General features: G+C 40.7%; 1 protein-coding gene and 1 non-coding gene across 2 annotated transcripts in view; both read right to left on the bottom strand.

Moving 5' to 3' along the window:
* Positions 1–3,282: 3,282 nt before the first annotated feature.
* MAP3K21 (mitogen-activated protein kinase kinase kinase 21) overlaps positions 3,283–13,768 on the bottom strand; it is a 125,089-nt gene continuing 114,603 nt past the window's right edge. Inside the window, exon 10 of the mRNA XM_075555293.1 lies at positions 3,283–6,253. Within this exon, the coding sequence (XP_075411408.1) occupies positions 6,072–6,253 (182 nt within the window). The 3' untranslated portion in view covers positions 3,283–6,071. The remainder of the gene's footprint in view (positions 6,254–13,768) is intronic.
* Positions 12,715–12,904, bottom strand: LOC142453880 (U2 spliceosomal RNA). Its single transcript, XR_012785453.1, has one exon. It is a non-coding gene; the product is annotated as a U2 spliceosomal RNA (small nuclear RNA).

The following is a 13,768-nucleotide window of genomic DNA, read 5'->3' as shown; positions in this document are numbered from 1 at the left end:
CATGTTCAATTTGGAAGGCATGATATGGAAAAACAGTTTAAAATTTTAGTTATGCTGACTTTCAAGACAAAAATTAAAATGAATCTTTGTGAGAAAGAGAATAGTCCATAGAATGTTGACATTTTAAAATTTCCATTTAATTTTGAAAAGTTCATGAGTCTCCATACTCATTCTAGTAAGTTATTCCAGTTACCCAAACTCACTGCCATTGAGTCAATTCTGACTCAGGGTGACTCCATTGGGCAGGATAGACCAGCCCCTGTGGGTTTCTGAGACTGTAACCCTTTATGAAAGTGGAAAGCCTCATCTAGCTCGGAAACAACAAAGCCCACATGGAAGAAGCACACCATCCTGCGTGGAAGAAGCACACCATCCTGCGTGGAAGAAGCACACCATCCTGCGTGGAAGAAGCACACCATCCTGCGTGGAAGCACACCCTCCTGCGTGGAAGAATCACACCATCCTGTGTGGAAGGGATGAGGTATCAGGCATCAAAGAACAAAAAACCATATCATTGTGATTGAAGGGGAGTGCGGAGTGGGGACGCAAAGCCCAGTTGTAGGCAACTGGACATCCCCTTACAGAAGGGCCTCGGGGAGGAGACAAGTCAGACAGGATGTAGTGTAGCAACAATGAAGCACACCACTTTCCTGTAGTTCCTAAATGCTTCCACCCCCACCACTATCATGATCCCAATTCTACCTTACAAATCCGACTAGACCAGGGAATGTACACTGGTACAGACAGGAACTGGAAACACAGGAAATCCAGGAGAGTTGATCCCTTCAAGTGCAGTGGTGAGAGTGGCGGTACCGGGAGGGTGTAGGGAGGGTGGGGTAGAAAGGGGTAACCGATTACAGGGATCTATTTGTTACCTCCTCACTGAGGGATGGACAACAGAAAAATGGGTGAAGGGAGACATCGGACAGTGCAAGATATGACAAAACAATAATTTATAAACTATCAAGGCTTCATGAGGAAGGGGGTGGGGGGAGGGAGGAGGAAAAATGAGGAACTGATGCCAGGGACTTTTGTGGGAGCAAATGTTTTGAGAATGATGAGAGTAATGAATGTACAAATGTACTTTACACAATTGATGTATGTATGGATTGTGATAAGAGTTGTATGAACCCCCAATAAAATTATTATTATTTTTTTTAAAGAAGAAGAAAGGAAAGTGGAAAGCCTGATTTTTCTTCTGCAGAGTGCCTGATGGTTTTGAGCTGCTGCCCTTGGGGTGATCAGCCAGTCAGTTGAAACTCATGATAACCTATATGTCAGAACATGCTCTTCACAGGGTTCTCAGTGACTGATTTTGCAGAAGTTGATTGTCCAACCTTTCTTCCAAGGAACCCCTTGGAGGACTCAAACCTCCAACCTTTCCTTAGCAGGGACATCTATGAATTGTTTGCATCAGATAGATGATAAATTAATATGTCGGCAGGCAGGCAGGCAGACAGATAGATAGGGATTCAAGTAGATAGTGGACAGGTCCATAAATAGGTAGGCAGGTAGATAGATAGGTGATAGATAAGCAGGTACATAATCATAAGAGGAAAGGAAAGTCCTTGTAGTAGCAGAATACTAACCAATAAATGAAGAAGATTGACAAAATAGCAATGTGATAGCATCATTGTCAAAAATGAAACCAGGCGACATTTAACAATGGCTAAGTCCGTAAGAGTGAATTTTTGCAGGGACAAGAGGATATTCGCGCATACCGAGACTCTTTCCATGAACTACCTAGTAACCGAAAAAGGGAGAAATGTATCTTTACAGTGGGGAAATCTAAACATATGCTAGACAACACTACCCCAAGAAAGCAGATGGGCCTCCTTGTCTGTTGATGGGCGAGGCAATGACAGGACAACATACTCCTTTGCTACTCCTGCCCCAAAGTGAAATGCACCATCTAGAAAAATCTAACCCGACTGAAAATATTCTACCCAAAATGTTCATAATAGAGGCTGACAAATTATTTCAGATGAGAAATTAGATAGAAACCGGAGAGATTTTACAATTAAGTGCAGTGTGTGATCTCAGGTCACAAAGCAAACCCAAAATCGCAACAAGAAAACAAATGCAACAAGAACAATATTGACCGGTTCGAATCCGAGTCACGGCACCAAAAAAAGAACAATATTGACACCAGTAATGATATCTGATTAGATTAAGAATTGCATAACAGATAAACAGTGACATCCACGGTTAAAACGTTGACATTGCTCATCATACCACAGTTACGTTAGATAAGAAATCATATATTTAAGAGTCAAGAGCTACGAGACTTGCAACTTGCTTTCAAATGACTCAGCCATCATGAGAGGTACATAGGCATAAAGGGAGATTAAATATGGGCTCTGAAAACAGAGACTGTCTATTTACTTATTCATCTACACATACGGTGCAAAAACAGGGAGAAAGCAAATGGGCGAACTGCATTGAATTATCACTCCAACTTTTCGGTAGAGTGGACACTGACATATGCTCAAAATGAAAACTTACTAATCAAAATGGAAGAAAGCAACCACAGAGGGGTCAGTCACATACGCCAGAGTTGACCAGGCATCGTCTAGAAAAACGATCACACAAGTTTTGATTTTGTGAGTATGGGTCGCAAGGTTCCACCCAAGCGCAACCATCCAGATCTCGCTTAAGGCAGAAGCATGGAAATATGCTTACATTCTCCCAGGGCATGTGGCATCAAGTGCCGTGCAGCACCTCGACCGAATGCCGGCAGATCCCACATGGGACCACTCCCTCCAACAACAATGGAATGCACGATCCCGTCCCAGAAGTTTGGCTCATCAGTGAGTCTGGATTTGGCATTCATTGTATTAAAAGAAAATCACATCATCTGGCCCATGTGAAAAAATACTTGTGTTCGCAGTGGGCACCTGGAGGTCGGTCTGCTGTCAATAGTGGAGTCGCAGTTAGAAGAAGATACGAGCCACCTCCATGGGTGATATCCCATGTGCATTTCTAGTTTCAGCTGCTACAGTTTCGTTTGAAGGAAGGATGCCTTCTGAAAAGCTAGAATTTCAAAATGCAAAATGAATATAACTTTTCAATGCACACGTGTGAAACCAACATTTTAACACACTTCCTTATGCCTTTTCAAAGTCTCTGCTCTCATTTTGATTTAAGGAAGTTAGTAGGCTCATATCAGACTTCTTAAGAATCATCTTCATTTATTAACATGCTTTTTTTCTTATTTAATACAAAAAAGAATAAAACATTACAGTCACAATTACCAGCAGATCAAAGCACGGAGCAAATAGGCGAACTATAAAAAAAAGTTTATTAAAAAAATAAACAGCAAATGTAAACATTTTCTTAGTCAAAAGGTTTTATAATACAGGGTCTAAGGAGCACGCATGCCTGACTGTTCTGACAGTGGGCGCACCTGAACTGTGGTCAGATTGTAATCAGCTTAGTGAACCTTTAAAGGAACTATTAAATCTCTATAAAAATAAATAATCAAATTCTGCCAAGTACACAGATACCCACAGAAAATCTCAAATGTACAAGAGATCTCAGCCCCCAAATAATTAACAACAATAATAATAATGAGCTGCAGTTAACATGAGATCGACTCATCCATATACTGCAATTATCTTTTAAATATATCTTCACTTCAAAATACATCAGGATGTAGAGTTGACTAAAAATGTGAGAGGAGAGCAGGATGAAAGGGAGAAAAATCTCTCTTTCTCTCTCTCACACACACACACACACACACAGACACACACACACAGACACATACACACACACAGACACACACACACACACAGACACACACACACACACACACACAGAGGTTTTTTGGTAGAACCAAAACTGACAACATAGTTTCTATACTTTTGCTTCTGTGTATTTATTACTAATCTAGACAGGCATTTTTTCCCTCTTTTTAGCTGGAAGTTACATGCCAAACAAGTGACTGAACACAGAGCATAATTCAACTGTGATACCATTTTGAGCAAACCATCTCAAGTCCATAATTCAGTAAGCATGCAAAATAAAGCCAAGGCATAAAATGGAAAATAACATAACAGATTTCAATAAGTACATGCAACCCTGCTGCAAGAGTTGACACACAAGCTTGTGGTCCTTAGGGCAAGACATGTAATACTTCTATTCTCCAGTCACCAGCTGGTGAGGCACACTTTCTAGGTGACAAAAATTGTCAAATGATTTTTGTTTTTATATATTACAACTAATATATTTTAAAGTTTAGATAATTTAAAAATCCATTTTAAATTGCTGAAATTTGTTACTCGGCAAACCTTAAGTACTTAAAATATCAAGTAATAACTGGGACTTCTCTTTTCATCATTTGGAAAAATCTCAATGCTCTTCGTCAACTGACGATTTATATTCAAGTGAGAAGAAGGTACAAACATAGAAGGTTTAACAAAATAAACCAAGAAAAAATTAAAAACTCCTGGATAGCCATGATATCACCTACTAATTTAGTAGTTTATTTATACTGTGTATGTACAACTTGTAAGAGGTGATTTATAATTTTACAATCCTGGTGTAAAATTCAAAGAACCATTTTATAACCCATTTTTAAAAAGTAAAATATACTGGTGATTTCCATTATATTAAATTATCTCAACATGTGTCTAATTCTTATCTATAACTAATGAAATGGGAAGTAATTATAATGTATTTAAATTCGAACAGTACTGTTTCTTGAATTTGTAGTGTTTCTAGTGGTATTGGAGATTAAGAGGATAATTATACACTTCAATAGAGACAAAATGAAATGGAATATTTGCAATAGATGTTAACTGTGAACAAATATTAAGATCATGTGTAGCATGTTGTGTAAGACTCTATTTCATAATAAAAAAATTTAACACTTTGAGATACCAAATACCAAATATACCACTGATAAAACAAGACCCTTTTCTATGGAAGTAACTACAGCTTATCTTTTCTCAAATAAATGTACACAATAGGGCCTTAGCTCAGCGGTTTTCAACCTGTGGGTCGCGACCCCTTTGGGGTCGAATAACCCTTTCACAGAGGTCACCCAATTCATAACAGTAGCAAAATGACAGTGATGAAGTAGCAACGAAAATGATGTGATGGTTGGGGGTTCCTACCACATGAGGAACTGTATGAAAGGGTCGCGGCATGAGGAAGGTGGAGAACCACAGCCTTGGCTAACCATGAATGACTCAGCTTTTAAAAATTTATTTTGGAGACATTGAAGTGTTTTTACCTTTCCTAAGTTCTGCAAAAGGTCTTCACACAGAGAAATGCATTGCACAATTTAGGGGAGACCTGGAGATATCGTTATGTGTTATAAGCTTACTGCTTACGAGATTTAAATAGGAGTCTACATCTAGTCTAGTGATCAGATTATTTTCCAGACACATTTCCTTATCCATATCGCATTATTTAGACCAAGAAGGCTCTGTTGGCTTTTTGTTTGCACAAGAAAAGAAATGAACGAAGGCAAAAAGAAACAGCGGGAAGGAGGAACATGAAAACTAAAGTGCTGCGCATTGCCATCACGTCTCCTGTGCGGAGACCAACCAAGGTACACAGAAGAACAACGCAGATTAAACTCGTCTATGAAGCACTCTGCCCAGCATCACGCTACACTGCTCTCTACATGTCGTGTTTTAGACTTTTGTGTATTTCACGTTACCGCGGGTAAACCCAGTGGAAAATGTATAGACCAGTAGATAAAAATCACGTGCACTTTTTGAGAAGTCAGCAATCTTCATTGCTACTTAAGGAATGTGGCCACAGCTTTTGAACAAGCAGCATGAAACCATGAAAAAAAAATGAGACATATTTTTAAAATTTGTTCACTTAAAAAAAAAAACAACAGACTTGATTCATACATAAGGCACTTCCATATAAAACAGCGATAGTTTCTCCAGCTCATATGACCTCCTGGCTCGGTCCTTCATCATGAACAGAGGCACCGGTGTGGTCCCTGGTTGGACTTTAGCATCCACATCCAGCGAAGAAGACACAGGCAATTCAGTGCTCTCCTTGACACCAGCGGGCTCCGAGAGACCCACTAGCCTGTTGTCGGCGGTTCTCTAAGGGGAAGCAGGTAGCAGATCCAGCTGGCTTCTCAGGGGGGAAGGGCGAGGCTGAGGCACAATACTGAGAGGTCTCTGAGGTGCAGATGAGCCCTCACTGGGCAGGTTCTTGGGAGCAGAAGGTAGGTGCAATACCTCCCAAACCTGTTGAAGCGGTAGTTCAGCAACACTTGCACCAGCTGGTTGAGAAGGTAGAGACAAAAGTGCAGTTAGAAAGACTGTGATTTCTAAGTCGATGACTGTCCCCACCGTCTCTCCCTCCCCCAAAAGATAATGACAAATCAATCGGTAATTTTAAAGAGTATTTTAATAAAAAATATGACTGGCAAGATATCACAAAATAATAACATGAAATAAAAAGAGAAAAAAATATGACTGAATTTTCTAAAACGATTCAGGTTTGGATTTTTTTCCCCAGAACATTTTAAGCTTTTTTTGAGTAATGGTTCTATTTTAACACCCCTTTGCATACTCAATGAATATATTCCACAGAGCCGTGAACGTAACTAATATCCATATGGTGGTTATAATGTGTAATTATAATATGACTCAATAGTATATTACTCTTATAATTAAATATTCTTTTTTATTAGAGGCAAAACACAATTGTGTAATAAATTTAATAAAGTATTTGAGTTGCAAATCCAATTACATAAGAAAATTATCACAAATCGCTCAAATAGCCTAATTAAATATTCTTATGCTAAAACACAAGAATATTGTTGAAACCTCTCTTTTAAGTGAATTGGTGAATCACTTGCTTGCTTTTTAAATACCTTTGCTACCTTAGAGACAAATGACTATAAAGGTTTTTAACTTAAAAAATGAACAAATCTGAACTTCTAAAATTAAAGCATATAATTTTAAGAACATCAAAATGCCTAATCTTGACATTGCTGTTTTATAGCGTTTTGTCCCTTAGCAAATAATTACCTTTCTGAGCATCACCTTAATTACAAAATGAGATGATACCTAATCCCTTTTATCTGGATGTTACGTGTTCTCTTCCTAATTAACATTAAATTGTTTATGAAAATAAAATTAAGTAAAAAAAATTAAGTGACATAAAACATAATGAAAGAAATAACTGCCCTGATCACTGTGACCCCCCCACCCCACCCCCACAGGGAAAAAAAAAGAAGTAACTGTACTTGTGTGGCAGGAATCAGTGCATTTTAGGTCTCTAATGATTGTATTATTTTGGTAGCTTATTTTATTCATTGGTTTCAATTGCCACATGAATTTCTCCAAATTTGGCTAGGTATTGAGGAATATTGTTATAAAAGTCCTGACAAACAGTCAGATGAGATTATAGACATACATGCTTATGTGCTATTGGGACACGTATGTGCATTGTACAGCACAGAATGTATCACACAGAAAGGATACATACTTAATTGAGTTTCAAAGAGGCCAGAAAATCTATCCCAGAGAAAGTGATACCGATTTTTCCTTTTTCATGGAAAAGGTTGGTAAGAGTGCGTCCACTTCTGCAAATTGCATGGAAACAGAACTCAAATAAAAGCTCCGTCGTGCACAAACCCCCAAATCAAACCGTTGTCCTAGCTCTGGCTGTGTCTCAGACTGACCCCGGGGGTCGGAGCAGAACTGTACTCCACAGTGATTTCAAGGCTGGAACTTATCCGGAAAAGAATGCCAGGCCTTCTTCTGAGATGCCTCCGGATGGCTCTGAGACTCCCGACTTTCAGTTAGTCCAATGCTTGATCATTGTCCACTCTCATAGTACATAGGCCGGTGGAAACCAGAATTTCCTCATGAACTGAATAGATTTCAAGATGGATTGGATTAAAAGACATTCCAGACGCTTAGCAAGGATCGCTATGATCAAACTTTCAGAATACGATTTTGGAAAGCTAATGACAATAGGTGTTTACACCTCGCCCTTCCTCATCTTTGTTCTTAAGAAGCGACCCGTTGTCGGTTACTGGCTCATAGGTAAGAGATAAAGAATAGTTGCTTCTGAGATGACGTGCTGGGGTTTCCGTGCGTATCACTATACATTATTACAGCTCTCGTGTATTACAGAAGCCCTGGCTGTGCTGTTTGTTAAACAATGGACTGCTAAATTCAGAGTCAGAGGTTCAAATCCATCAGCTGCTCTGTGGGTGAAAGATGAGGCTATTTACTCCTATAGAGATGTATAGCAATGGAAACTCTATATAGGGTCGATATTTGATGGGCAACAATCTATCAAAAGACAGTGGAACAATCTGGAAAACTATGAGAACTATCAAAGTAGGTACTTGAAGAGGTAAAGGAAAGATAAAAGAAATAAAAGCTATTCTGGTTTTAAAATAGCACAAACAACCCTTGTATAGCATTTTGCACATTAGAAAGCATTTTCCACATGCATTACTCGTGAGGTAGATGTAATCATTTTCATATGGAAAAGTAACAGTCAATCTCAACGAGTTCCTAAAAACCAAAATCTCACAGCCATTGAGTCGAGGCTGACTCAGAGACCATATAGGCTAGAGTAGACCTGCCCCCGCGTTTCTGAGCCTGTAACCATTCGCAGGAGTGGAAAGCTCTGGTGTTAGCCTGTGGAGCTGGCGGTGGTTTCGAACTGTTGACGGTGATGATTGCAGCCCAATGTGTAACCACTGTGCCACTAGGCCCTTCCTATATTATGCCACTAGGCCCCGGTATGGTATTAACTTCTTACCATTATCCTAACTGAGGTAATGATATTACCACCTCCTCTTTACAGATAAAGAAACTGAAGCACATAAGGTTTTTAATGATTTGCCCAAAGTCACATGCAAGTCAGTCACAGAACTGAGACAGGGTTAAGAGTGGGACCCAGATAATTCCTATAATCTTAACCATTACCCTGGCCATCATGGCGCTCAAGGCAAGAAAATGAGGAAGTCAGTTCAAGAACACAGTCCAACAACAACAAGCATTATTTTCTTGGTGTCTTGGTTTTTGGACCTCCTCCTGGGCTTATTTGGTTTGCGTCGGATAGACTGCATCGGCTCTCGTTTCTTAGATATGGCATTCCACTATATTTTCAGCTGGTAAGTTATACTCATCGATTAACCTATCATCCTAATTTCAAATATAAAAAAGGAGTCCTGGTGGTGTAGTGGGTGTGCATTGGGCTGCTAACCAATAGGTCAGCAGTTTGAAACCACCAGTCTGCTCTGCAGGAGAAAGATGGGGCTTCACAGTTCCAGTCTTGGAAACTGAAGGGAGCAGAATTCAGACCCACAAATTCCAAGAAAAAACAACAACAAAAAAAGGTAAGAAATAATTGAAAAAGAATTAGGTATCAAGGGGCTTTCAAAGAGCTGTAACTAGACCCCTGGTGGCTACTTGGTTACACACTGAGCTTCCAGTTAATAGGTCAGTAGTTCAAATCCAGTCACTCTGCAGCCTTTCAACGATGGAAAGGTTTGGCAACCCAAAGGGGAAGTTCCTCTCTGTCCCACAGGGTCACTGTGAGATCCAATGAGTGGCAGCAGATTTTTCTTTTTGGTACGGGAGGCTGTCAATATACAGAGACGACGAGCTACTCTCTGTAGGAAAATTCAGAGTGAAGCAGGAAGCATCAAGACGGAAAGAATACGCAGACTCACTGTATCCAAAGAACTAGTCGACATGCCACCATCTCCGCATATGGGCAAGGACCAAAGGTACTGGAGGAAGACGTTAAGAAGCACTGAACAAGAATGAACAAAAATAAGGCTCCAGGAATTGAGGGGATAGCCATGGGAACGTTTCAACAAGCTGATGAAATGTCAGAAGCACTCATTTGTCAACGCCAAGAACTTTGAAAGACAGCTACTTGGCTGGCTGACTGGAAGAGATCCATAATCGTGCCCATTCCGGGGGAAAAAAACAGTGTCCCAACGGAATGATCAAGTTATAGATATTGCATGTACATACAATTTTGCTTAAGATTTTCCAACAACGGCTGTCATAGTACATTGGTGGGGAACTGCCAGATGTTCAGGCCAGACTCAGAAGAGGGCGTGATGTCCATCATATGTCATTATCAGGTCACAGGCTGATGATGTCTCCTTGTGGGTGTGGCCTTCTCATGAGGATTCTGGGAACTCCCTCTCTCTCTCCCTGGATGTGAGGCACATACTCTCTGCTTCCGATTCTGCTGTTGGGACACTTGAGGAGCCATGTTTAGACCCGGCCAGAGCTGAGATGCTTCCCCTACCACTGGATCCACAAGACTTTTCACTCACTGGCCTGTGATCTTCCTGCATTTGGCATCCTTGCCAGTGGCTACATGAGTCTGAAGAGAAATTTATAGACTAGTATCGGACATATGGGCTAATTAATATCAGACTTATGGGCTTGATCTGGACTGGGCTGGGATGTTCTCTCAATATACAATTGCTCTTTGATATAAAGCTGTTTCTGACACCTCGTACGAGTGTCCCTGGATTGGTTCCTCTAGTCAACCCGGACTAACACAAGGACTAAGGTGCGCCTCACCCAGGCCATGGTATTTTCCACTGCCTCACTGAATAATGGCGAAGAATTGATGCATTTTAAATGTAGTGCTGGAGCTCAATATTGAAAGTACCATGTACTGCTAAAAGGACAGACCCATCTGTCTTGGAAGAAATACGGACAGAGTGCTCCTTAGAGGCAAGCAGACTTGGTCTTACAGAAGACTTTGGACATGCCAGAGGAGAGAACAGTTCATGGAGAAGGACGCCATGCTCGGTAAAAGGGGGGGCCAGCAAAAACGAGGAAGGCCCTCAACGAGACGGATTGACACTGGGGTGGCAACAATGGGCTGAGGCTTAGGAACCATTGGAAGGATGGTGCAGGATTGGGCTTGGTTTGTTCTGTTTTGCAATGGGTTGCTATGGGTCAGAACTGACTTGCTGCCACCTCACAACAACAACAAGTCACCAGCAAAGCCAGAACACACCTGGAGAGAGTGGAAAAGCAAAAAGAAAATTGAAAAGACACTTGTATGAAAGATGTGAGGACAATTTAGAGGGTCGAAAATGTAAGACTTTGTAGCAATTTTCATAAATATTTCGAAGATCCAAAGTTTTCTTCTTTCAATGTGACGGTAAACATTTCAGAACACGTCTTAATATACAGAACTCAGTGGACAATTCACATCAATTATCTCACAAGAATCTTTTCTGTTAAGAGTCTTTGTGCACACAGGTGAAGTTGAGCCATTTTATAGCAAGGTTAGCACATTTGAATAAAGCAGTTTGAATTCTGACGGACCCATGTTGGATTTCAGAACACTTGCATCTCTTTTTATTGTATCAAAAATCACTTCCAGTCAGACAATTATAACTCACAGGGGGACCCTACAGGCCAGAGTGGATCTTCTGTGTGTTTCTGAAGCTGAAAACCTTCGTGGATGCAGAAAGCCTCATCTTTCTCTCACAGAGCAGCTGGTGGGCTCGAACAGCTGACCTTGTGGTTAACAGTCAAACATACAGCCGATGCCCTCAGGCCTCTTTTATTTACTGCACAGTAGCTCTTACTTCTGGCCCCCTGTTAAGCTAATAAACTGGAACTGCCTGCCAATCTGTTCCCAACAGAGGTGAAGTGATAAGTTGGGGAAAACTCCAAGTTCATGTAAATCGTACTGTTTAAACATATCCTAGGATCAGGGGAATCATGGGAGTATCTCTTGGCTGAAACATTTAGTACAACGCCAAGTACTTTAAATAACACCGGCGTGCACGTCTGCTATCCCAAGCTAGCTAACGCGGCGTTACGATATTCCGATTTTTAATTTAAATGATTAGAACAACTAGAAAGCTGATTCTATTTTGGAGGTCCACACCTGGACATATATTCCATTTAGGGAATTGTGTGTTATATGTGTCCCTGGGGATAATGCCAGCTCGATTCAGTCTCAACACGTGAAGCGGTGTGACAGAAGATAAGGAAGGGCCCTCTCTGGGGATCAGAGGACCAAGTTACTGTTACCTCTCTGTATTATACAGGGTTCTCTAGAGAGATAAAACCAGATTGCTGATATATATATATATATTTATAAAGATAGTTCGATATATATAACACAAGAAATGAACTGTTTAATTATATACAGATATAGATATATAATACAAGAAATGAACAGTTAAATTATAAAGCCGTACAAATGGCTCAGTGCGACTCATTCCCGTGAGAGAATTGTGAGACACTGGCAGTCCTTCAAGTCTTGAGGGCCGCCAGGTCATCCTCTGTAGAGAGGAGAGCTAGGCTATCTCAGTACAGGCAGCAAACAGCAAGGCAGGTCACCAACTGTCAGCCAGGTCACCAACAGTCAGTCCCCAGCTCGAGATGTAAATTCCAATCGTGTGGTCTTTAAAGGGACCTCAACTTACAGCGACACAGTCCACAGGCTAGGCGTCCTAAAGGTAGTGTAACCTGTAAATTGAGGCACAGAACAAGCAAGGCAGCCGCACACTGGTCCGATGATCAAAGAGCGAGAGACAAGCAAAGGCGAGGCTCACTGAGCCATTTATCTCCCTGCCCTTCAATTAATCCCACTTGTGTTTATTGGCCAGGCTGGCACAATAAACTAACTATCTCACTCTCCCGCTCATTTTTGGTTTAGATTTGGGCAAATGATTTGTCTTCTATATAATCTAAGGGAGTTGGATGAGCTTTCTTCAAATTCTATCTGTTCCTGGAGATACTGCACTACCAGGTCTATGTGTGAAGTGGACGGAGCAAGCTCCTATTCCATCTTCCTGTTCCAAAAATCCATTTAATAGATTGTCCTCGGATAGAGGACATATCAGATATTAAACTGATAAGAACAGATACTGCACTTGATCTTAGCCAAAAGGCGGAGAAGCGATTTCTATCTGTTTCAAAACACAATTAGTGATTGAAGTTGTTAGCTGTCCTTGTGCTGTCCCCCGACACATGGCAACCCGATATACAATGGGATTGGATCACTGTGATCCACACGGTTTGATTAGCTCAATTTAAGATCGTTTTCAAGGCCTTTCTTCCTAATCCATCTACCATATATACTCGAGTATAAGCTGACTTGCATATCAGCTGAGGCACCTAATTTTACCACAAAAACTGCATAAAAATTTGCTGAAAAACTCGGCTTATACATGAGCATATACGGGAAGTTTGGAAGCTCTGATGAAACTAATTCAGCATTGAAGTAATACGTAAATTTCTGCTGATAGACAAGAGGTGGCTGTGTTTGTGGTATATTGACTGAGAATTGAACCTGGGTCTCCTGCAGGTGAGGCAAGAATTCTTTTCTCTATGAATCTATCACCTTTTATAATTGAATTTTTAGGAATAAGGGAGAACTGAAGAAGGATTGAATATAACTCTTAATCGCAGTGGAGAGCCTTTTCTTTTCCTGCTGCTAAGCAGGGTTGGCTTTGAACTGTAGACCTTGTGGTTAGCACCCCAGTGCTTAATCCACTGTGCCACCAGAGGTCCTAGGCAAGAATTCTATCATGGAATCACCACTGCCCACATACTAGTGCTTTCTCTCTAGTCAACCACCTCTCATTTCATTGACTAGAAAAACTAGAAAATTTGTTTACATTTATGAATGTCCACATCTGGACACTCGAAGATTCGCTGTATTGTATGTGTCAATGTGGACAATCCCTGGTGAACTCAGTAGGATACCGACATTGAACTATGCTTTATCAGAAGCCAAGTACAGTTAATTAAGAGCAAACCAAAAA

This window comes from Tenrec ecaudatus, chromosome 7, assembly GCF_050624435.1.
Source record: "Tenrec ecaudatus isolate mTenEca1 chromosome 7, mTenEca1.hap1, whole genome shotgun sequence".
In the NCBI taxonomy this organism is placed as follows: Eukaryota; Metazoa; Chordata; class Mammalia; order Afrosoricida; family Tenrecidae; genus Tenrec; species Tenrec ecaudatus.
This window is presented reverse-complemented; position numbering and strand designations above follow the sequence as displayed.